This window comes from Arvicanthis niloticus, chromosome 4 (assembly GCF_011762505.2).
Source record: "Arvicanthis niloticus isolate mArvNil1 chromosome 4, mArvNil1.pat.X, whole genome shotgun sequence".
Classification (NCBI taxonomy): domain Eukaryota; kingdom Metazoa; phylum Chordata; class Mammalia; order Rodentia; family Muridae; genus Arvicanthis; species Arvicanthis niloticus.
In genome coordinates this window covers 87,737,741-87,764,151 of record NC_047661.1, presented here as the reverse complement: position 1 = coordinate 87,764,151, position 26,411 = coordinate 87,737,741, and the positions used below count along the sequence as shown (strand labels likewise).

The window sequence follows — 26,411 nt, the reverse complement described above, 5'->3', positions numbered from 1 at the left end:
GGTGTTTGTAGCATTCCCTTCTGAGTCAGTGAGTGAAAAGTCTGTAGGTGTTAAGCATTCGAAAGCTTCCCAACAGTGCTGATGGACTGGTTAGTGTGTGCTTTACTGGGGCACACTTTCTTTAGCCTGGCTGTTTATGTGTTTCAGAGTTCTGGGAACTGAACCCAGGGCTTCTGCATGCTTAGAAAATGCTTTACCACACAGCAGCTATATTCCAGCCCCTGCTGTGGCAGGCTTTGTTAACTAGAAATCACAACAAAAAGCTGGGGGTGCAGCTCGGTAGTACACGGCTTGCTTAGCATGTGCAAAGTCTTGGGTAAAGAGAGGAAGGAAAAAAAGGAGGAAGGGAAGAGAAGTGCTCTGTGTTGCCAGGGGCTTCAGGAAACAGTAAGAAGCAGAGCTAGCTCCACATCCAGGAAGTCTTTCTTTCCTTGGACCTACCTTCTCCAAGTAAACTGGAAACAGCACTCTGAGTAGAATGCCATGGACTCAGACTGAGAGAAAAGGACAGTGTTAGGTGTCACAGGTCTTTATTGAAATAAAAAGCACAGTTACACTTCTATTCCCCTCCCACTTGTGTACTATGGATTTAAAATGCTTGCTACATATAGTGCACAGACAGGTCACTACCACTGCAGTTGAAATAAATAAAGTAGCCTATTTAATAACTTAAAAGTAAAATACTGAACAATATGAAAATAAAGATACATAAAATGTTAGGATATATAGTACTGTACAAATAAATCATTATTCCTCATTACACAAAACTGTGCAAGAAAAATCCAAATAAGCTTCTGGAGTGCAAAGCTTCAGTTGTCCATTTTAAATTATCATGCAAACATAGCTTTTCAAGCCATGCTAGGGTCATGGCAAAGTCTTTAATTTTTAAGAGGAAAATGCTGCCTGGTAAGTTAACCCTCCCACTGAATATTGTTCCATGTAACTGCTGCCACCCTGCTTCTACACTGCTGTTTGAAGGGAGGTATCCTGTGCATTCAAAACATTGAAGTCAACAAGTTCCAAAAGCAAAAGTAGTTATTACCTTTCAGCTAGAAACAGAGTGATGTGAAAAGTTAGCAACCACACCCCTGGGTTAAGAGAAAGAAGCAGTTCTCCTTGCATCTGGAGACTCTGTGGTGAGCCCTATACAACGATGATCATGTAAAGCTGGAGACTTACCAAACCATGACCTCTAGAAGACACGTGATACAGTATGGGATTGTGACAAGAGTGAAGTCATTTCTGAATATCTATGTTTCATCTGGGGAGAACCTGGTTCTATTATGTGTAACAATTACTTAAATTATAATTTCATGTCAGTGTGAGTATAAAACTGCTACCTGGGTAACACCCAAGGAGTTCACTTAATAGTAAACCATGAACCCATCCTGTACCATGACTTGGCGTGCACACCAACAACATAAGAGCACATCTGCAGACTTTGGCAAGGAAACTACACAGCAGCATGAACACACATGGAAGACTGAAACCATCACCCAACACCTTCTGTTCATAGGACGTGGTAATAAGGGGGCTTCCTCCACTTAAACTCTTTCTGGGGCAGTATATGTTCTTCAGGCCTGTAGTCTTAACAGCTCAGTAGTCTCGAGTCTCTGTGCTTTCACTGCATAGACCAATGCAGAGTGGCCTCTAGCCACTGTAAGTCCAGAGGGTCACAGTTCTGTCTGCAGAGGATGAAAGGAAGGAAAGATCCTGGGTGTGCCATCTGCACTGAATCACCTTGTCCTTGTGCTCCCCCACCACCATGAGAGGAAGCTGCTTGGTGAGGTCCCCTAAATTGAAAAAGAAGAGATATTGGCTTATAAGAAAAGAGCAAGTGGATACTCAAGTTATATAGACTTCCTGCTACTCTGACTTGAGGGTTTGGTAAAATATGCATGCAGCATCTGCCACAGCCGCCACTCTCCCCTCCTGTTCCACTGTTCCAGCTCCACAATCAAGTCAGGGCCCTCCCCTGGTTTTCCTTCCTTCCCCATTAAACTTTGATGGGTTCCTGGAGCCTGGAGTCCCCATCTTGAAGACTTCTTCTGTCCCCCATACCTTCCTTCCGCTGAAACTCTATCTCTTAGCTTGGCTGTTTATATGCCTATGATTCACACTCATATTATCTCCAAACTTAAACCTCAGGTTAGAAACCAACAATCAGGTCTCACTATGTATCTCTGGCTGTCTTGGAACTCATTCTGTAGACCAGGCTGACCTCAAACTCACTGAGATCTGCCTGCCTCTGCCTCCTGAGTGTTGGAATTAAAGGTGTACACTGCCACATCCAGCCTTTAAATAATTATTTAACACCTCACCTGATTCCTTGATAGCCGTCATATATTTAACTTGTCTAAAATCAAATTTTTTATTTTCTTGCCAAAATTTGTCCTGCCCGACTCATGCACCTCATCACTGGTGACATCATCTGCTCCTGTCAGAATCTGAGGAGTGCCCCATGCCTTGTTTCCTTCCTCCTGAGTCTAACCTCAGGGAGAACTGCCCTCAATTCAGTCACTTCTTTACCTCTCACACCTACCGCCCAGACACACCCTCCTCAGGCAGCGCCTTCTCAGGTTCTGGATTTCTATTCCTGTCCTAACAACAATATACGTAACAACTCAAATTACTTTAATATAATTTGGATTACATTACTTCTTGACTTGAAACCTTCCAGAGGATTCGTGCCATAACTTTTAAATGTAGGCAGCTCATCAAGTATAACAAAACACTATTCTGGTGTGGAGCCTGACAATGGGAAGCTACTTGTGTGAAGGGTAGATGGAACATGGGAAGTCAGTCTGCCTTGATTTTTCTATTAACCTAAAACTTTTAAAAAACCAGATGTCCTTAAAAAACAATACACTTGCTGGGCAGTGGTGGCGCATGCTTTTAATCCCAGCAATTGGGAGGCAGAGGCAGGAGGATTTCTGAGTTCGAGGATAGCCAGGGCTACACAAACTCTGTCTCGAAAAAAACAAAACAAAAACAAAAAAACAAAACAAAAAATCCACAAAAAACAAAAACCAACCAACCAAACAAACAAACAAAAAAAAACCCACAAAAAACAATACACTCTGCCTCAGAATTAGACTGTTGTATTTCTGAGACCAAATCTTGGGTTCAGACTCCATCTTAGAGAACCTGATCTAGGTTTGAACATTAGTTTCCAAATTACTCCTCAACAAAACCCGAGCCTCGTTCCATTCCTAAGCTAACCCCAACCTGCATTTCCAGGCTGATCTCCCCCCAACAAACCTGCATCTAGCACCAGTCTCCAGATTATTTCCCCCAACAAATCTACAGGTTACAAGCCCACCCCTGCTTAACAACCATCAATTAAGAAAAAGTCAGAAGTTAAGTTTATGGTTTGGCTCCCAGCACCATTATACTAAGGCCACAGTGGCACACCAATTAGATGCTTGCCAGGCTAGAAACACTCAACCATCGCTTGCTCCTTCCTATAAAACCCTGCCTTGATGAATGTTCGGGGCTTTTCCTCTAACTGGAACTGTCCCGCAGGGCTGCGGTGAGGTAAGCCCGAGCTAGCTTGAATAAAGACCCTGGTGTGACTGCATTGGATTGGCTCCTGACTGGTCTTTCAGGGTTCATGTACACCTCTCTTTCCTGGGTTGACTAAGTTCCAACACTTCATCTTCCTGCAGTGTCATGACCATTCCAAGTTTGCCCTGCCTAAGCACCCTGTATCTGTTGTGATCTTCAATGAGGGTTTTGGTACAGCTTGTTCCTCCTCATTCAGGTCTCTGTGCAAATGCATCTCTGTAGAGAACTACACTTATCATCCTGTCTAAAACAGCCATCCCCTAACTAGAGTCACTATTTCCTACCAGCTAATTTATAATCACACTGGCAATACCCAAAACTACATCATTTGTTAGTTTATTTTTCACTGGCCTTTAAAATATAAGCTCCATTAAGATAGGGGTTACTTCATCTGTTCCCAGTTACTATTTAACAAACATTTAGTTAGTGAATGTTTAAACATAAAACTAGACATTGAAGAACTAACTATTCAAATTGTACAATACTATTTTTAAGATGCTAAAGTGTATATAAACCCATCACTTACAACACAGAATGTCCCTGTAGTAAATCAAATAAAATATATTTTATTAAATAAATTTCACTCTACTTAATTTACTACAAGAAATTTTAATATAGTCTTCTCAATAAATAACTATAGAATTAAAGCTTAAAAAATGTTAGTCAATCATATCAGACTAGAAAAAAAATAGACAAGGAAATTAAAAACAAATGGACAAGGAAATTAAAAACAAAGGGAGCCAGTCTCCATCACCTTGCAGGTCTGTCACCTTTATTTTCATATCATAAGAGCCTGTCAGCAAATAGTGAGCTCCAGGAGAGAAGCGAACAGAGCGAACATCACTGGAGTGAGGATGGTAACTCTGTACCATTCTGCCTCCTCGTATGTCGTACAGCATGCAGCTAGAGTCCTCTTGACCTGTAGCTAAGAGACGGCCACTGGGATCCACAGCCACAGATGCCACGGCACTGCCTATAGTGGGGAAATGAACATTGCAACACAAAAAAATTAATACTTACGCCACTATGTAGCTACTTACACTAATGATCTGATATAGCTTATCAATACCATTGCAGTGATCTGATAAGGAAAAATCAAAATTAACTAATAACCACTGTATCTTTTTCAGAAGTCAGGATAAAACAAGTTCTGGAAGAAATGAAACACTATGTCCTGTGAGCTAAAGAACCGCAAACATAACATTGTGAAACGGTGTAGAAAAAGCTCTTCTCCCTCAGTGTGTTCACTACTAAGGCAAGTCCAAAAACTACCCCCCTGCTTGGCTTAGAGTATTGAGCCAAGGGAATAAGAAAACTCACAAACGAGGTATACTTTAAATAAATCTTGGGTTGCCTTAGGATATTTCCTATTAACAACAGAAATTAAGTTCTGAATCTGAAGGATATAGCCCTAACTTTACCATGTACTCTCAAAGGGGACAAATAAATAATCAAAATCAGAAATGATGGTCCAAGAAGAGCGCAGCAGGTAAAAGTACTTGCTATGAAGCCGGATGACCTGAGCTGATTCCTGAAACCCATATGGTGGAAGGAGAGAACTGACTTTCTCTAAACATGTCCTCTGACCTCCAAGAGAAGATCATAACATACCGGCCAGCACCCACACACATACATACAAACACACACACACACACACACACACACACACACACACACAAAGTAAATGTAATTTACTATTATTTTTTTATTAAAGAAGCTAAGGACTGAGGGTATGACTTAGTGGGAAAGTGAAAGACCTGAGTTCAGATCCCTAGTGCCCATGGGCTAGGCATGCACATCTGCCACCCCAGAGCTGATGTCGAAGACTAGCTCGCTGATAGGCCAGTCTGGCAGACATGGCAAGCTCCAGAGTCAGTAAGAGAGCCTCAAAGAAAAAAATAAAATAAAATAAATAACAGTCATAAGGTGGTCAGAAATAGATGAAGTCACCTGGTGCTAATTGACCTTTGGTCTCCACAAGCATACACAGTGTTAAATGCACCTGCACACACACGTGAACATACACACACTACATATATAAAAATGCACAAAAGAATGAGGGAAAATGAGAAGAGCTAACACATAGGAAAACTATAAAAAGTTAAGTTTAAACATAAAAAAAATTATTGTGCCAAGAGAAATTTCAGTTAATTTCTTCAAAAAGCTGATTATTAATTCAGTTGTACCTTGGGTCAGGCACTTTACAGAAGGTGGTTCATCTACTCTGAAACATAAAACAGATATGATCACTTAATATGTATTATAAGAGGCAAGTGATTAATAAGGATAAACATTATTTTAAACAGATATTAAGAATTCAATGATAGAACACAGTGATGAGTTCAGAATTAGGGCAGTCAATGGAGGCTTCCTACAGTGGTGAGGAAATGCTGAATGAACTAAAACCTAAAGATAAGAAAAGCCTGGTAAAGAGAAGACAAAAGGAAAAACAAACACCTTGGGCGGCAGAAGCATCATGAACTCATGGAAAATCTTAAAGTATTACAAAAAGGAAAACAAATGTTTGAACTAAGACTAAGGATGTGTGATGCCAGGTCAGGCTTGAACCTAAAATCACACCTATAGCTTCATGTTTTGAATACCTTTCCCCCAATGTAAGAAGGAATTTTGGGAGGCTATGACATATTTCGGAGGTAGGGCCTGGCAAGCAGAAGTGGGTCACCAGCATCAGGTGTTGGAAGGTCAAGAGAAATGAAGAAGGCCTCTACATATTTAAAAAGAGAACAATCCACCAAGAAGATACACACCACATTTTCACACAAATATCAATAGTTTTGGGGTTTTTTTTTAAGTTTGGATTAAGTCTTGCTAGAATAATAGTGGGTGATTTTAGTGCCCTACCCATTTCTAAACAGATCATTCAAATGAGAACCCAACAAAGAACATTAAACTATCCCAGACAGTAAATGGACATAATAGTCATCTACAGAATAGTCCATTAACCAAAACAGCCCCCTGCGCCCACACTAGATAAGCATACTTTTTTTTTATGTCTTCAATAATTTTATTAATTTCTTTTTTTTTTCTTTTTTTGTCACTTTTTTTTTCATTTTATTTACATTTAAGATGCCATCCCCTTTCCCCATTTCCCCTCCCTAGAAAACCCCTGTCCCATGCCCCCCTTTCCTTTTTGCTTTTATACAATTTTTTTTAAATGTTAATCAAAGGATTTATAAGTTTGGTAATGCTCAATCAGAAGGGTAATCCAATACCCAACCTAGATATAAAGACTATCTTTGACTGGTGGAGACCTGTGAACATCTGCCTCCATGTCCCCTCTCTCTTTCTCTCTCTCATCACCTAGCTTCTCCTCTCCTTCATCTTCTCTCCTTACTCCATCTCTTCCTCTCAGTACTCCTTCCCACTTAGCTCCTCCTACATATCACTCTTCCTGTTAAAGTAAAACTTTTCTCTCAAAATACAGTTAGAGCATACTTATTCCTAATTGTACCAGTGAGGTATAAGATAGTTCTAATACCCAGTCCATCATTTTGTTGACTAACCAGAACCTCTGTCATCTCTTCTAACTAAAACACTTACTTTTGATCCTGGCTTTTTTTTTTTTTTTTTTTTTTTTTTTTTTTTTGGCTTTATAATGAATGTCAGCTGAAAAGTATCTACTCAGATCTTTTCTCTCAAAGTAAATAGCCAGGATTGGCTATGAGACTATGGGTCTTCAACCCCGTCAGAAATCCAGAATGACTGAGTTAACTGAAGTTATGGGAAGCACTATAAATAGCTTCTAAAACTTAGCCAATTTATAGAGACCTCTGAACACCTGAGAAGCCCCTATACTACCGAATGTTCGAGCATCAAATCTTCAGCCTTCTGGCCAAGCATACTTTTAAGTTAGAAGACATAGCTGGTTCAAAAAAGGAGCTGGCACATGAACACTCTTTGGGAAGCAGTAAGGTCTGTAAAAAGAAAGAGCTCCAGGCCATGACCTGGCTTTAAGGTCACAAAGAATTAGAAAGAAGAGGTAAAATATGCTAAAAACAGTGCAGCCGAGCTTTATAGGAAACCCAGAACTTTAAATCTAGAGTGTGAATTTCATTAAGAGAGTCAGAAGGAGTCTATATACCACTCTGAACGCGCCCGATCTCATCTGATCTCGGAAGAGAGTCAGAAGGGGCTGCAGAGATGGCTCAGTCATTAAGAGTACTTGATGCTCTTACAGAAAATGAAGGTTTTCTCCCCAGCACCCACAGGTGGCTTTGCAACCTTCTGTAACTTCAGTTTCAGGGAATTGATTATCTCCACAGACAATGCATACACATGTGTACAGACATAAAGGCAGGCAAAGCACCCATGCACATAAAATAAAAACAAATCTTTAAAAAAAATTAGTTATCTATTGGCCTTTAAATGAACACATGCCCTCACATAAATAAAAGTTAATTAATTAAAAATGTTAAATATCTAGACCTGGGCAGGGGATGGCTCAGCAGTTAACGAGATTGTATCCAAGTCTGAACTCAGGCCAGTCCCAAGAGCCCACATGAAAAGAATAGACTCCCACAAGTTGTCTTCTGACCTCCACATGCACAAGGCACATTGTAGGGGGTCTACACACTTACATACTTCACATATAATAAATAAACAAATGAATATACATTAAAATTGCCAATTTGGAACATAATATTTAATCTAATATCAGTTTACAAATACGATAACATATCAAAGAATTCTAAAAGAATTGAAACTAAGCAATAAAATACAAAGTTGGTCTTCCCTGTAATGCCCACCGGACCATCCTTCTCTTTTCTTTAAAGCAGTCCCTTGTAGCCCAGGCTGCCCTGGTTTATTCAGTACTACGAATTAAACTCAGAGCTTCATATAAAGTAGCCCAGCAGTCTGTCAGCTACATTCACAGCCCTACTTCTCTTCTTCACATGAAGATCGGGTAGGGACACAGACACTGAGTCATTTATAAAGTTCCTTTCTCATAGAACTTCATTCAAGTCTACAGAAAACTTACCGGTTCCATGGAATGTTGTGCCAACCACACGAACACAGCTTGGCACACGAAGATCCCAGAATCTAACGGTCTTATCCTGGGAACCAGATGCAATCATCCATCCACTCCAGGTATAAAGTGCTAAAATATGCCCTATACAAGACCAGAGACATGCAGTTACTGATGTAGGAAAGGCCTTTCCACACGTGCAAAAGTAAGTTATTCTCATCACTGGTTAACCAAATATGCCATATCACAGAGACTGCATATACTACAAAGTAGATGTAAGAATTGTTTAAATTCATCAAAACCATTTCGAACAAATTCAGTTCTTCTTTGGTGACTCTATTAGAAGACTAAGTTCTTTCTGTATTTCAAGATGTAATAACTAGTACAAACAAAAATTTGAAATTTGAAAAAAAAAACTTGAAATAATGGCAAGTTTTTCATGCAGAAACTATAGGCAGCTATTTTGTGAGGTTAGGTTTCCAGCCTTGAAAAAAGTGGATCTAGAGTCAGATCTACGTGTCCCTTACCAGCTTTACCTCTGGACCTCACTTTCTTCAAATACAAACAGGGATAAAACTTCCTACATCATATAATGTCTGTGAAGATTAAAGTAAAGGAATCCTTCTATGAATAAATGGATCATAATGCTATTAATATTACTGTGATATTCAACACTCACAATGCAAGTTTTTGAAATAAAAATCTGTCTAAAAAAGATCCATTACAAAGAGATCTCACTGATAAAACAGCACACATCACAAATTGAGAAAAGGAAGACTGAGTATCACATACCAGTGTGTCCACTCAAAGCATGAAGACCCTGTCCTCTTTGACAGTCTGTTGTATAAATGTTACAATCTCCTGCTCCAGCACTTATTAAAATAGCTCCACCACTTTCTGGGCCTTCCATAAATGCCAAATCTCGAATTGTCCCATCATGCATGCTAAATTCCAGATCTGGTCCTGAAACAGCAATAAGAATTAAAAAAAAACAAATGCTGCTCAACTTACTGTGTGAAGAGGCGCTAAACTGCCTGAGCACTGACCAAGGATAACACAGCAGTGTCAGAGCAAAGCACAGTGGCACCTCTGTGGAAAACACCATAATGAAACACATTACCACGCATGCTAACATACTTCATTTAAAAAGTAGTGCAGTATGATTTATATTTAGAGACAGATATAATCAACTCATTTACTGAACATAAAACTTTAAAACATTAAAATACTGATTATTAACTAATTACTACTGCCTTTAAAACAGAACTACAGAAAAGTCATTGCTTCTCTGTCTTATTTCAAACAAAAAAGGAAAGATACACTACAGAAAATATCCATTAATTCAATTATGGTAGTTATTTAAAAGGTTTAGTCTCTCTCTGTCTCAGTCTCTCTCTCAGAGTCTCTCCCTCTCTCTCTGTCTCTCATGTGTGTGTGTGTGTGTCTGTGCGAGCGTGTGGCCTCATGTTTATGCATACTATGTAAGTGATCTATCATTCACCTACATCTCTGTCCTTAGAAAATTAATTTTACCTTGTGCTTTTTCTAAAATTCATATACTACTTGACTACCTGTAAGACATATTTTAATAAAATAATGCCTCATTGGATCAGAATAATCAGAACAAAAAATAAATTCTTTAAGACAGTGTTCTTGGGTTTCATTAGTGACAACAGAAAGACAGGGAAACAAGCGTACATGCACACTGGCGTGTGGGCCACTGCTGCACCGGGCCCTACCTGTTGCATTACAAGTCTCTGCATTGAAGGGCAGCACTTTTACATATTTGTCGTTTGATCCTGTTGCTAATAACTGTCCACACGGACTCCAAGCCACACAATAAATAGATCCTTTATGATGTTTATTTCTTTTAAATCGTACCACTGGCTGCTTAGGACTGTCATGTGCACTGGAAAGAAAAAGTACATAAAGACATTTTAGTTTCCTGCTTTTGAAAATTAGTTAACATGAAATTATTATAAAGGAAGGAGGAAAAAGAATACCCAGCAACAAGGCTTTATTTGGGGAGAGGCTGGACTTCTTGGCTTCTTGAGATATATCCTACAAAGCCTAGCTCTGAATTCAATAATCTTCCTGTCTCAGCCTCCAGAATGCTAGTGTTAAGTGTGGGTATCACATGCCTGACAGCAGATGATTAGATTTACAAAATCATAAAAGAAAATATTATAAATCATACTGAAACCATATCAGTAAAATTATAACTATTATATGAATCTACCATTTCATAATAATATGATATATATATAATATATATAATATATATATGATATATAATAAATAGGACATGTGGATTTTTTTAAAGAAAAAAATCTCCATTTATCTTTTCTCATAAATTTTCCTCAGGGGGGAACCTAGGAAAGTGAAATAAATATTTATTAACAAATAATAAACAGTGTGTCTGGGATTAAGAAAAGGTGAGACATGGATAAGAATTAAAAAGACAAGGCCTCTTTGGAGAATTTAACACTCTAGCTGGGTAGGTGATATCATCCATGACTGCTCCATGTAAGTGTAAAGACAGGAAGATTTGTTCCCAGGAAGGTGACAGTCGGGGACCAGCTGCAGGGAAAAGATGACCCAGATGTGATGTGCTTGCTATGAATGTGGCCTGAATCCCAAGCTCAAGGCCAGCCTCAACAAAACCCTGATCTAAAATTCTGCTGTCTCCTTTCAAGTATTTCTACTCAGAGATACAGAGCTGGAGAGACAGTTCAACATTGGAGGTATATGCTGCTCACATGGAGTTCAGGTCCCAGCACCCACATGACTGCTGACAACTGTCTATACTCCAGTACTAGAATCCTGCACCTCCTTCTGGCCTCTGCAGGTACTGCACCACGAGTTGCACTTAAAAACATGTAAGAACACTCATACACTTACATATAAATAAATAAATCTACTGTTAATAAAAAGCAACAAAAAATTAACACTATGAATTAAGAGTCTCTATTATTCTTTTTCCTAGTTTTTAATTTTTATTATGTATATATGCATATGTTTGCATGTATGTATGGCTATGTGTATTCAGGTGCCCTTGGAAGTGAGACCAGGATTTAGACCCCCTGGAATTGCATGCAGTTAACAGATGGTTGTGAATCACCTGATGTGTGTACCAGGAAATGAACACTGGTCTTCTGCAAGAGCGGCAAGTGTTCTCAGCCACTGAACTATCTCTACAGCCTCTTATCTAGCTCTTTAAACACTTTCACAGGGCAAAGGCCAAAATCATTATTTATTTAATTATCATATATATACACATATTAAAAATACTATGAAAAACCCCATCAATTCTATTCTATTAGGGTTATAATAAGTCTTAAAGTGTACTTTAAAAAAATGCTACTTTTAACCTAGCTAAGAGCCAAGATAAGGGGAGAACACAGTCCCTGAGGGGTAACCCACTATTGTTGTTTTGCTAACTGGTCACACTGTCAAACTGTTCTCTAAGTATTTCTGTTGAGACCCACATTGGTGAAAGTAGCTTCTTTTTTGGCAGAGGCACCAGTTCATCCAGAGGTACATAACTACTCAAATATAAGTGAGACAGCTGCCTCAGCCAGCATAGCATTACAGAAAGGAGGAGTGCTGTGAGATGCTGTCGTCTACACGTGGCATGGCCACTGCACTCATGGACTCAGAGCAGCTGCTTATCTACACTAGACCTGGTGTAGAGTGAAAAATTATAAAGGCCATTTTATGAAATATGTGCAGATTTCTCGCCTTAGAAAAACTTACTTTCTCGAGAGTACCTGAACAGGAAAAATGCGGACATTCCTCAAGCCTCTCCCACAGGTGGGAGAGGCTCAAGGCAGGAAGACATTCCTGATTACAGATAAAGATGCTACCACCTAGGTGGGGCTATAGCCCTATAGCTGGAAAAAGTAAAGATAGTAATCTGAAATGGCAGGATAGGGCACAACGGCATGGTAAAAACCACATTTTTGAGATGAATGCAGGGCGATTTCCACATGACACTAATCATTTAGGGTGAGTACCTCTGAATTGTTCCACTGTTTTCATGTTTTGTATCCTTGACAACCCCTCGCCCCGCTTCCCACTCCCCTGGTTTGTGGTTTTTCCCTTTAAAACCCTCCAAGGACTGGCCGAGGAGGTCGGACCTTGACTCCAGCATGAGTACCTGGTCAGACCGCTGGCTGCCAGCTCTTTCCCTAATAAACCTCTGCTGATTGCATCCAGGTATGGTTTCTTGTAATCTTTGGGTGGCCGCAATGTCCTGAGGCTTGAGGAAGGGTCTCCAGAGTTTGGAGCTCTTCACTGGAAAAGGTCGAGTCAGTCAAAACTGCAGCAATGGACCACAGAGGGACTTGGGACAGCCCACAGCTAGTTGAGGAGCTACTGGCAGTTGATTGCTGTTAGCAGAGGGACAGTCAGTTCTCTTTGGGGTGTGGGTACTGACAGGTTAACCATGCACCAGTGTCTTCCCCCATACTCATGTAGATGGGAAACACTGACTAGATTCAGTGTGTATTTAACTTTTAGAAATGTGTATCAAGTTGGGGTGGGATGTATATTTGGAGGAGGCCTAGGAGGAATTAAAGGGGGGAGGAGTGAATATGATCAAAATACATTATATACATGTACGAAACTCTGAAATGAAGTAGTACATTAAAAAATTTGCTTTAAAAAGCCAAAATAATATGCTGCATAGTACTAATTAAAACTTTTAAAGCTTCATATAACTTCTTTGCTTGGGTATCTTTCTTTTGGTATGTAAACTAACTGTTTCTAAATAGCCACATACTCTCAGGCTTTTTTTTTATTTGAACCAACAGTATATAAGCTACCATTTGGATTAAAACCAACTGTTCTAACAGCCCTTGTGTCTTCTAGAATACTAATACAGTTTTATTTCTCTAACCACAAAAATTTACCAAATAGCTCATCATCTTTTTTATTTTTTGGTTTTTCGAGACAGTGAAAGATCCCCAAGAGAGGAGTCCCTTACTCAAGTCTCGGATGTCACGGCCACCCAATAATTCAGAAGACACCGATCTAGATGCAATCAGCAAGAGGTATATTTTGGGATTAATCAGCTGATGGTCAATCCATAACTCACATAGAAGTAGAGGGATTGACCCAGCAGCCCGGGGGGAGGAGGAATTTTAAAGGGTAAAACCACAAAGGGGGGGGGGGTTAACCAAGGGAACATATCACAAAAACAGTTTCAGCCCATAATTCAGTACTAATCAGTCAGCTAGTTCCTGGCACCACCCAGATGACTTGCATCTTTCTTTGTACCATTCACCTTGTGGAATGTGTCTCTGTGCTTTGAGCCTTCCCCACCCGCAGGTGGGTTCTCTTCCCTGAGGTCTGAGGAATGTTGATCAGCCCCTCCCTTCCTCTTCTAAATGTTAATCCAGCAAGTGTCCTCTGACTCAGGGATAATGTACTCCTCCCGGAATGTAGAGTGTATCCAGGGCAGTGAAGACCTAAAGTCTCACATTTAGCTCTGCTTTCTTGGTGGAACTAGTGAACCAGTGAAAGATATTAAAAACTTATGAAAAATATAGAAAGTTTTTATGACCCCTAGACCTGAGCAAAAGAATGCAGGTTCACTGGTCTAAAGGACTAGTGGGTCACGAGTCTCGGCCTCAGTCGACTGACCCAGAAATATACCTCTTGATGTTGCATCAAGAATGGTGTCTTGTGAGTTATTGGGGTGGCCGTGAATTCCTGAGGCTAGAGGGAGGTCCTCCCTTCGTGGGGGGACCACCACCACTTACACCAGCTGGCCTGCACTTTTTTTTTTTTTTGCTCAGGTCTAGGGGTCAGTCATAAAAACTTTCTATACTTTTCATAAGTTTTCTATATCTTTCAACAGGGTTTTTCAATGTAACAGAGTTGTGAACTCCCTTTACAGACCAGACAGGCTTCAAACTCACAGAATCCACCTGCCTCTGCCTTCTCAATGCTGGGATTAAAGGTGTGTACCATCACATCCAGTACTCATAATCTTTATAATGCTTGTTTTTAAAAAATTTGTATTTTATGTGTATGAATGTTCTGACTGTATGTATGTCTGGGCATCATATCTGTGCCTGGTGCCCCAGGATATTGGTCCTCCTGGTGTTACAGGTTATAAGCTACCATGTGAGTACTGGGACTCAAACTTCTGGAAGAGAAGTCTTTGCTCTAACTGCTGATCTATTTCTCTAGCCCTATAATGCTACTTTAATCATAGTAGACATTAAATAATAAACAACAAAAAAGACAAAAACAGTACCTTATCAAAAAGTTCCTATCTAGATTCCTGTGAAGTTATATCTAAAACAAAATACATATATTTTGCTGTGCAGGGGACTGAACCTAGTCTAGTGTCTTATGCATCATAAACAAATACTATACCCCCACTGAACAATAAATAATAAATATTACCATTTCCATGACATGTTGAGGTCTGGTCTGTTGCTATGTATTGAAATGCAATTTTCACATGTACCAGCTTTTGTTGTGTAAACCTTGTTCCTTAATTTAAAACTATTGGTTAAATAAAAACGGCTACAGCCAATCACTGGATGGATCAGACATGGGTGAGCTTTAGAGTAACCTGGGAGTTGGGAGGGGGGGAGAAGGCTCTATGAGAGGAGACGGACCAAGAGCTCATGGCCAGGAGAAACAGCAAGCATTTGGGGAACACCACTGGGGAGGGAGGTAGTCAGGCCAGCAGCTAGAAAAGTAGATTAGGGGTTAACCCCCAGAAATTGTCAAAGCCAAATAAAATAACCATAGTCTAAGTCTCATTTATTTGTAAGCTAGCCAGGATAAACTTAAATTGGTTCTACTACAGTGACATATCTTTTAGAACAGATATCTTGTTTTCAAATCCTATAATTTGCTAAAACAAGATAGTAAAACCATTGTTAAGTTAACCAAATAAAATTTTGATTTTTGTAGATTTAAAAATGCCCAATATCAGTAATTATTATAATTTAACTGAAACTATAGGAAATGTAATTCAGGGTATGGTAGCATGTGCCTGCAAAGGAGAAAGAGGCAGAAGAATCTAGGACTTAAGGCCAAACCATGCTACAAGTGAAATGCTGCCTCAAAAGAAAAAAAAATGTACATTTTGTCAATCTGTAATGAGCCATAATCTAGTTTTTGCCTTGCATCATTTAGATAGACTATAAGAACTCTGCAAATATAAATATGTCTTGGAAATAAGAAAGACTTTCTGATGCAAAATGGCATACTCAGAAACATTTTGTGGGGAAATGAATACATTAATAATGCTGGATATTTTCCTAGGCACTGATTAATAAAGCTGATCAGAAGGAAATCAAGAACTGAACATTATTAGTACATGGCGACTGAAAGGCAGCCAACAGAGGCAGCTGCAGAACAACACAGCAGAACAATGCAGATAGCTGCTCTCACCTTGCATCCATTTTCTCTGGATAGGCACACACTCTCAGAGTTTTTGAATTTGAACCAACAGCGTATAAACTGCCACTTGGATGAAACGCCACTGCTCTAACAGCCTGTGTGTCTTCTAGGGTATTAATACACACAAACTGCTTTTTTGACTTGTCATCCTATAGAAAGAACAAATATAAAAGTCATTACATGGAAAAAAACAAGCCTGAGTTACCTTTATCCCACTTTAAATTAATTTCAACCATATTATACCTGTTTGATCATTTCATAGTAGTTACTAATAATCTTTTAAGTGACCAAAGTTCAAATTGGTAACCATAATGTTACCAATTTTTGCTAATCATTACTAAACCAAAGTCAGATAAAAACAAAATATGGGGCCTGGAGAGATAGCTCAGCAGTTAAGAGTATTTGCTGTTCTTGTAGAGGACCTGGGTTCAGTTCCTAGCATCCACACAGCAGCTCCACATCACGCACAGCTCCAGTTCTGGGAGAACTTATGCTGTCTGACCTCCTCAAATACCAGACATGTATGTGATTATATACATACACATAGAACATGAAGTACTGCCTTGAAAGAAAATAAATATATGTATATATCTTTTCAATCTGTAATGAGTCTTACTATTTTTGCTGTGCATCATTTAACTGGAATATAAGAATGTTGCAGATAAAATATATAAATGTAACAGAAATAAGACTGGGAGGTGGTGTGTGGAGAGATGGCTCAGCAGTTAAGAGCGCTGGCTGCTCTTCTAGAGGTTCTGAGTTCAATTCCCAGCAACTACACATTTATAAATCCAGTTCCTCTATTGGGGTCTGTAGGCACCTGCCACACACATGATGAACATACACATACACACACACACACACACACACACGCAGGCACATACATAAATAAACACTGAAATTAAAATAAAATAATTATAACATTAGAATGTATAGTTACATATTAAGCTTTAACTTTTTTTTTTTTTTCCCGAGACAGGGTTTCTCTGTATAGCCTTGGCTGACCTGGAACTCACTCTGTAGACCAGGCTGGCCTCGAACTCAGAAATCCGCCTGCCTCTGCCTCCCAAGTGCTGGGATTAAAGGTGTGCACCACCAGCGCCCAGCAAGCTTTAACTTTCAAGGGAGAACTCATATATATAGTTCTAACAAAAATACAGAGCTTCATTTGTATTCTAATAGAAAATTCATGGGCTGCTAGTTGAAAACGAGACAGGAAAAGTAGTTTCTAGATGAGAAACAGTCAGACTGCTCTCGGGAAGAAAAGAAGAAGAAATATAAAAGGCTATTATTAATTTGATACACTTACAGTTAAAATCAGACAGCTTATGGCAATTAGTATTTCATTATTTCACAATGAAATTATAGAATGGCCTTTTAAAATTATGAAAGTAATTTTAATAAAAAATATTTGGGTTTCATGTTTACTTAAAGTATCAGTCTCTGTCCACACACTCTCCCAGAGAAGTGAGTTGAAACAACTCTATACAAAGACTCCTGAAGCTCTTGCTCGATGTCCTTTAAAGCAGCACTGCTAATGGAACAGGGGTCTCCAGACAGCATGGCTGACAGCCTTAATGTAATCTTGTCTTTGGGGAAGATCAATGTCATGTACACAAAAACGCAAATCATTTCAGCTCTGGACAGAGCCTAAGACCTCGAGAATCACAATGACCAGTACAGGGGCTTTCCCTCTTACTACCCAAGCTTGTATGCATACAACAATGGGGCCTTCTTAGGGAAGCAATGGATGTGTGTATATATGTGTATAGATATATATTTATACAATAATATGTTTAATATGTATTTTTCTTACCTAACTGAATTGCTATTAATATGAATTCTAAATCATGTATGGGAAAGAGACATGTAAATGAACAGTAAATGAACAGTATGGGGGAGATGAGAGAAAAAGGAGAGGGATGGATGGTTGATTAAATACCCTTCTGAACACTAAGAGGCTTTTTTTTAATAGCACAAGTAACATACATTGGTTTTGTTACTGCAATGTTTTAATTTTTTTTTAAAAAAATTAGCCATTTGCATAATAGGAGACTGCATATAAAAAAACAGATATTAGCTTTTCTTGAGAAACTGGAAACACCAGTACTTTGCATTTCTTTGTACAAGGAACAAATATTCCTGAATACTTGTCATGAAAATGGTGGACACTATTAATTTGTTTCCTGTTTGACCTCTACAGACATCTGAAAACATACCTTTCTTTATGAGGTTAAATTTTGAGATGTAGAAAACAAGATAAAATATTCTAGTAAGAAAATATCTGATTCCAGAGCACACAACATACTGAGATGAAAGGCCCAGTAGAAATACCAATATAATCTCAACAAAGCCACCATAAAGTTCAGAGTAGCAGCACAGTCTCAGCTTGAAAATACAAGGTCACCTAGCCACTAATATGAATATCTACAATTGTATTTCACTTAATTATTGGGGGAGGCACATATGCTTATGGAAGTCAGAAGACAACGTCTGGCAATTAGTTCTCGATTTCTTCCATATGGGTCCTGGGGCCTGAGCTCAATTTATCAGGTTTCGTGGTGAGCACTGGTCCCCACTGACCCAGCCATCCCAATCGATCCCAAAATGGGTTTTCAAAAGCAAATTACAAGGCTAATTCCTATAAGTACACAAGTGTCAAAAGGAAAGTATACATTTCTAAATTAGCCACACCTGAGAAGTATTTTATGGTGATGTAAGAAAATACTTCTTGACTCTTCTCACTGCATAAATTAACCCCTGTTTACTAGTGACAAGATAAAAATGTTCTAACTAGTGAAAACATGAATATGCAAAGTCTTTAGCTGCTATAATGTTTTTCATGGTTGTCAAAATTGTCTTTCTCTATAATCACTCTAACGTGTAGTTCCATGAGATCTATCCAACTATTTTGAGATCAACAATGACCATTTCTATAAGTTTTCTTTGAAGTAAGAATTTTCACAGCAGGGTGGTAATGGCACACACCTTTATCTTAGTGCTGGGGGCAGAGGCAGGCTGATCTCTGTGGGTTTGAGGCCAGGTTCCATGTCAGCCAGAGCTACACAGTGAGACCCTGTCTCACAAAAAAAATTTTTTTCTTTGCAACACATACACACAGAAACTTTTCAAAAACATTACCTCTTCCCCTTTTGACCTTGATAGATTCCCTGAAGAATCTCCAGGTGATGGCTTAATGACAGAATGTTCTGATGAGCTGTGGGATAGAAATTCAAATAAAGTTTACTCTGAAACTAAGTTAACCTAACCTTTCTTAAAAAAAAAAAAAAAAAAAAAAAAAAAAAAAAGATTTATTTATGTGAGTACACTGTTGCTATCTTCAGATACACCAGAAGAGGGCATCAGATCCCATCACAGATGGTTTTGAGCCACCATTCAATTGCTCGGATTTGAACTCAGGACCTCTGGAAGAGCAGTCAGTGCTCTTAGCTACTGAGCCATCTCTCTAACTCTTAACTTAACCTTTCAATCTTTACTTTTCTTCTCTAAGCAAATGATCTTCAATAACTCAGTTCAAAGCTACTGTATGGAGACACTTAGGGACTCTGGATTTGGTGATACCAAGGAGAGTTGAAGAGAGAAGGTAAGAAAGAAGGTCAAGTCTCTACATTGTATAGAAAGGATGGAGAACCTTTCCTCTGTTTGTCCCATAGTCCTGTCTGCCAACACCTATTAATCCTACCCCAAGCACAATCCTAGAAATGTCTTTAGGAAAATTATCTGGCCTTGGAGAAAACATGACTGAAACTGACAGTTATCCCTTCCCAGAACAGTGCGTCCATTTGCAAGGCTAAGGACAAACAAGTTGCCAGTGCGTGCAGCTATTTTCTAATAACTTGAGAAAACTCCTCAGGAATTACAGACAGCCAGAGGCTTTTAAGTATACAAAGCAGCAAAAGCCTCCTCATAACAGGGGGATGTCAAAGGAAGTGAGGTAAGAACAGCGCTTCACAGAACAAAGCCCCAGATCTAAAACCATAATTATACTCTATAGATAAGAGGATTTGACCTCAGAAAAAAAATGGAGTGCTTTTCTAAAATAATTTTTTAGAAAATGGGAACTCTTAAATTAAAACATCACATCAGGGGTAAAAAAATCAATAGAAAAATCACTATTTTTTCTAACTGCCTAAAACTCAAGTTTCTAGTTTTAGAAGGCCCATGGAGAGAATTTGACAGAATGAAATTACAGATCAGGAAAGAAAACAACCTAAAAATTTCAGAGTGGAAAAAGCAACAGGCTTAGACAAAGAATCAAGAATCAAAATGACACTGGATTTCTTCATAAGAGCTCTGAAACTGGAATATCGTGTTGCAGGGCTTTAAATACTGAGAAATGGTTACCATCCCAAATCTATACCAACACTGTGAAATAAGCAAACACAGGCAGATATACAGGTCTAAGAAACTACTTCTGACACACATTCCCCTTCAAAGAACTACATGAGATCTTACAGACAGGGAATGAAGATCCCAGGAAGATGAGGAAAGTCCCAGAATTTTCTAGGCCTGTTTTGTTGTTGTTTGTTTTTAAATGGCTTAAAGACAGCAAATAAAAGCAAAAATGATGCTGGAGTCAGTCATGTTCCAGAGAGAAAAAAGACCAAAAAAAAATCTTTGGATGCTTTTTAACATAATAAAACAATTTTTTACATTACATTTACTTTTATGTGTACATGAATGGGTATGTGCAATGCTGTGCATGTGGAGGTCAGGGTATTAACTTGCTGTCTTCTCAGATCACAGGCCCTCTGAATAAAGCGTAACTTTAAGATTTAGCTCCTGTCTCTACTCATAGACATTTGTGTAACAGCCTTGGATCCAGTGTCCTAGTTACAAAAGCAGAATGTGGCATTAATCACAAGGCTAATTCATACAAGTACACAAGTGTCAAAAGGAAATTATACATTTCTAAATTAGCCACACCTGAGAAGTATTTTATGGTAATGCAAGAAAATACCTCTTGACTCTTCTCACTGCATAAATTAACTCCTGTTTACTAGTGACAAGAAGATAAAAATGTTCTAACTAGTGAAAACATGAATATGCAAAGTCTTTAGCTGCTATAATGGTTTTCATGATAGCCAAAATTGTGTTCCTATAATCACTCTAACATGTAAAAACACCCTCTTATTCTCTAAAAGTCTGTAAAATATCTGTTGAATGTCAAAGGCACAGGGGTAAAAATCAAGATAAAGTCTAACACTAAGGACCCAGTAAGACTCAGGACACAACTGTCATGGTGCTGGTGAGGAAGCAAAAAAGACACCAAACAGGAGAGATGATTACAAAAAGATTAAAACAGACAAAGGAAGGCAGGTCAGAGAGAAATTGGAAGAGGCCCTCAATTCTGTAAGGTTCCAAAGCAAAGTTGAAGTTTATGTTCCTATCATCACAGTAGGAAGTTAATATTTCAGGTTTTATTAGTCAAGTACTTACTTCTGGCTTCCACAAGGTGATTCTTCAAGAAAAGGGATGTGATTTGTTGACCCAGGATTACGAGGAGTGCTTGTGTGAATATTGGAAGTGTCATGTATTAACCTCTGACTGGAATCTTGGGGTGGTGTACTAAAACTAGTCACAGAGGAATTATTTGATCCATTGTTCTTGCTCCCGATGCATTGTTGGTTGAGCACTGGCACCTCGTTACCAAGACTGTCCATTCCAATATTTAATTCGCCAAGCTTTTGAATAGATCTATAGAAGTAAACAACACAAGTGGCTTTTCACAAATGTAGTTTAAAACATTCATAATATATCCAAGGCTAAAAGCTTGAAAAGTCAAACCTGTGAATATATATAATTGAGGGGAAATTTTTTTATAAAAAATGCTCACTATCAACTGAAGACATAATCAAGACACTAAAAAAGACAATCCAACTTTTCCTACAGTACTACATTGTAAAGGAGACAGGCTTGGTGGTTGCTGCTTAGCATATGTGATGTTTTGAATTAAAAAAAATCATAATTTCCAGATATTGTCAATAATAATATCAAGATACCAAATTTTCCTCTAACAAAATAAGCTGTCTTCATTTCATTTATCTCTAGGTACATCCTGTCAACATGCTGTCAAGACATGGATGATAAGAGCAGACCACAAATGTCAAGTGGTACCCTATTACTCAGATCTGCATTCATCCACTCACCCTTTAACTATCATTTGCCAGACTGGAGAGATAACATACTGAAAAATGCACCCTCAATATTACTCTCTAAACAATCCTTCTATCTGCATAGCCTGACTCCTTGGAAGCTCCGGCTTACGGAAGGTACAAAGAAGACAGTCCTAGGCTCCCTTAGACCTAGGATGCCTTGATGGTGTCTACTGTAATCCCATCATGAGGGGTGCTAAAGCAGGAGGATGAGGCCAGCCTAGCCGACACAGTGAGTCCATCAAAACTGCTTAGGTCTGGCATTGACCCAGCATCACCCTTCAGCCAAGAGTCAACATAATTGGTATGATTACTCAAGTATGATAATTCACTGTGCTTTCTCCATTCCCTTTACTAAACATTGTGTGTGTGTTTGGTTTTTGAAGTCTTTTGCAAAAGACAGGCATACTAACAAAATGCCTATAATCATCCTAGTACTTGCAAGGCTGAGGCTAACCTGAAGTACACAGCAACAACTCAAAAAACAAAACAAAATATATAACAAAAATCAAGGGAAAATTCAATATTTATTAAATATGTGTTAGGTACAAATTTAATTAGAAAGAATTTCCAAAATTATTTTTTGTAAAACATTAATCCTGTGATATGGCCCCCCCCCACCCAAAAGATGTTAAGTACATATGGACATTAAGTAGAAAGAAACTTCAAAATGCTCACATCTGTCTACTGTGATTTAGTCTCTGTCTCTCTCTCTCTCTCTGTCTCTCTCTCTCTCTCTCTCTCTCTCTCTCTGAATCTGGGTCTCATTCTATAGCCCAGTCTCTTCAAGTAGGCTAGGACGAAGATGGGACAGAATAGACCTTTAAGTGCCCAATCACTGATACTGAGCAAACAATCAAGAATATAAAATGTTGGTGCAGCACTATTATGAAAATAACAAAAATTGATGTGCAAGTCATGTACACACAGGATAAGCACACACAATATAGACTTCACTATCCTGTGGACTTAGAACTCGATCATGCTGGGTAGTGGTGACATGCACCTTTAGTTCCAACACCCAGGAGGCAGATGCAAGAAGATCTCTGTGAGTTCAAGGACAGCCTGGTCTACAGAGTGAGTTTCAAAACAGCCAGGACTCTACAAAGAAACTGTCTTTTAAAAAAAAAAAAAAAAAAAAAAAGTAGATTTAATTAATTACTAATTAATAATTAGGGATGTGTGTGAAATGTGCTTCAGCATGCTTGTGGAGCCCAGAGGACAACATAGAGGAGTTGGCTCTTCTTCTCACTGTTCTTCCACAGGGCCTGGGTTCAGTTCCCAGCACCTACATGGTATCTCACAACTGTCTGTATGCAGCTCCAGTCCCTGGGGATCCAAGGACTTCTTACAGCCTCTGTGACTACCAGTCATGCTCTGGCACACAGACAGGCACTGAGACAAAACACTAGCACATAAACTGCTAGAATTTAAATAGAAAAGAAACAAAGTAACTTCTCCTATATCCTCATCTACCCTGGGTAAAAATGGATCCACCTAGCCCATAAGCTTCCAGCCCATGAGATGAACCACCACACTGCAGCTGTAGTTACTCAGGAAGAAAGACAAAACTAGGTTTTGTAACTGAAAGACACTATACAATTTTTCATTACAAAAAAAAACTTTCTAAAATCCTGAAAATTCCAAACTACATGAAAAGTAGCAGTTACTACATGTTTTTAAAGATTTATTTCATGTGCATGAATGTTTTCCTACATGTACATATGTGCATCATGTGTTTACTTGGCCAGAAGAGGAGTTATAGGTGGTTGGGAACTTTCTGCACCACCATGAAGATGGTGGGAACTGAACCTGGATCTTCTCTAAGAAGCATCATGTGATCTTAACGGTGAGCTACCTCTTCAGCCCTAGCCTTCACTGTGTGCTTTGAATGGCTTTAAACAAATCTCTTATTTATAGAGACAAACAGACCTATTAAGAAATTGTTCAGTAAGATTCTGCTGCTGATCAGGACCGTCTTCTTGGTTCACTCCTCCTTCAAGTAGCATCTGTTGGTATATCTGCCGCTGCTGCTCCTTCTGTTCTAGATGCTGCTGGTAGCGCAATCTTTGCCTATAATATTCCTGAAATTGTTCGGTAGAATCTCGAAGCTTAACAATATTAGAAAAACAATACATATTGTTAACAGACCATTACTGAATTATGGTTTTTCAATATCATCTAAAAATGCTGAATAAAATTACAATTAGAACAATTTAAAAATCACATTACTCCACAAAAAAAACAGCAACGACTTAACTGTCACCGATTACTGGCCCCTTTGCTTTACTCCGGACTGAAATGACTGGTTTCTGTCTGTTCCTGACAAGCCCAAAGTAAACATGCAAACTGACAGTAATAATGAGCATATAGATAAGGAATATGCATGTAGATAATGATAAATTTGGCATTACTTAAATTAGATACCTTTTTAAAGATTGTATTACTATTTAGTAAAAATATTAACCTTATCAAACATATTTAACATATTTAACACTGAGCATATAATAGGTTTCTATAGATAGAAACATATTTGTCTAAAATCTGGGCTCCAAATATGCTTTCATGAGTAATAGTTAATTTTAAATTCATCATCAGTATTTCCCATTCATCCACTGAAACAATTGTTTAGGGCTGGAGAGATGGGCAAGTGGATAAAAGTACCTCCCATATAAACTTGACAACCTGAGTTTGATTCTGGAGAGAACTATCTCTCACAAATTCTCCTCTGACCTACACACATGCACTGTGGCATGTGCACTTCTCTCTCTCTCTCTCTCTCTCTCTCTCTCTCTCTCTCTCTCTCTCTTTCTCTCTCTCACACACACATGCACACACACACACAATTATTTTTTTAAAAAAGAAAAAATCACATTTAACATATCTTCAAGTGAAATAACACATAAAATTTATAATCTATCATAATACAATTTCCTGTCAGAAACATAAAAATGAAACCTTAGGTTTAGATAAAGTATTGCTCTATATTATATATTAAAATTTGTTTATTAAGTACAATAAGTAAAACATACAGTATATGCCTTTAAAATGAAAATTAACCACACTTAATGCAAATTCAATTATTTAAGTCATGCAATGCCAATAGATGGCATTGTAGTTATAAAACATTCAATGACAACTAAACATACTATAAATTCTTTGGGGAAAAGCCAAAAAAAAGTCAATAAGAATATCTAAGATCTTTGTATTGCTGCAAAATATTCAAAATCTTTATCCAATTCTATTATTTTTACAAAGAGTATAACTTTGAAGCACATGGCATTCAATAAATATTACCTCATTTTTTTCTTGTTTAGCTGGAACCGGGTTCTGTGCTCCATTTGCAGGCTCTTTTTGTAACCCTGAACCCTGGCACATGGGTTCACTGCTTAGAGGCTGCTGGGCCTCAACAGGTGTATCACTTCTTCCAAAAAGTAGAAAAAACAGATGGGAGTGAAAAAGTACATTTAGGAGAATTCTTCTTGCATTATAAAAGAATATTAAAAATTTAGTGTTTATAAATTATTAGAAAAAAATAGATGTCTACTCTTTTAACTACAGAAAATAGATTCAAAAATATAGAACATGCTTAGAGAGAAGGTGTTTGCTTTTGCAACAGCAAAAAGCCCCCCTCACACTGCAGCTGCAGGTGTGTACTGCCGGGATCCTCAGCCCCCCTCACACTGCAGCTGCAGGTGTGTACTGCCGGGATCCTCAGCCCCGCTCACACTGCAGCTGCAGGTGTGTACTGCCAGGATCCTCAGCCCCGCTCACACTGCAGCTGCAGGTGTGTACTGCCGGGATCCTCAGCCTCCCTCACACTGCAGCTGCAGGTGTGTACTGCCGGGATCCTCAGCCCCGCTCACACTGCAGCTGCAGGTGTGTACTGCCGGGATCCTCAGCCCCGCTCACACTGCAGCTGCAGGTGTGTACTGCCGGGAGCCTCAGCCCCGCTCACACTGCAGCTGCAGGTGTGTACTGCCGGGATCCTCAGCCCCGCTCACACTGCAGCTGCAGGTGTGTACTGCCGGGATCCTCAGCCCCGCTCACACTGCAGCTGCAGGTGTGTACTGCCGGGATCCTCAGCCCCGCTCACACTGCAGCTGCAGGTGTGTACTGCCGGGATCCTCAGCCCCGCTCACACTGCAGCTGCAGGTGTGTACTGTCATGCCCAGGTAGAACATACATTTACTCTGGAAACAGAGTCTCTAATCTAAATCTGTTTTCAGGAAATTCATTTCCATTCTTTGTGG

General features: G+C 38.9%; 1 protein-coding gene across 3 annotated transcripts in view; it reads right to left on the bottom strand.

Moving 5' to 3' along the window:
• Positions 1 to 513: 513 nt before the first annotated feature.
• Wdr47 (WD repeat domain 47) overlaps positions 514 to 26,411 on the bottom strand; it is a 50,681-nt gene continuing 24,783 nt past the window's right edge. For 2 of the 3 annotated variants that reach the window (XM_034500534.2, XM_076933145.1), the window contains exons 6-15: positions 25,456 to 25,582; positions 24,091 to 24,269; positions 21,443 to 21,700; positions 19,124 to 19,199; positions 15,974 to 16,131; positions 10,294 to 10,463; positions 9,347 to 9,517; positions 8,567 to 8,698; positions 4,322 to 4,540; positions 514 to 1,793 (exon numbers count right to left, since the gene is read on the bottom strand). In XM_034500534.2, the coding sequence (XP_034356425.1) occupies positions 1,651 to 1,793; positions 4,322 to 4,540; positions 8,567 to 8,698; positions 9,347 to 9,517; positions 10,294 to 10,463; positions 15,974 to 16,131; positions 19,124 to 19,199; positions 21,443 to 21,700; positions 24,091 to 24,269; positions 25,456 to 25,582 (1,633 nt within the window). In that variant the 3' untranslated portion in view covers positions 514 to 1,650. The remainder of the gene's footprint in view (positions 1,794 to 4,321; positions 4,541 to 8,566; positions 8,699 to 9,346; positions 9,518 to 10,293; positions 10,464 to 15,973; positions 16,132 to 19,123; positions 19,200 to 21,442; positions 21,701 to 24,090; positions 24,270 to 25,455; positions 25,583 to 26,411) is intronic. The other variant, XM_034500535.2, reaches the window with a different exon arrangement.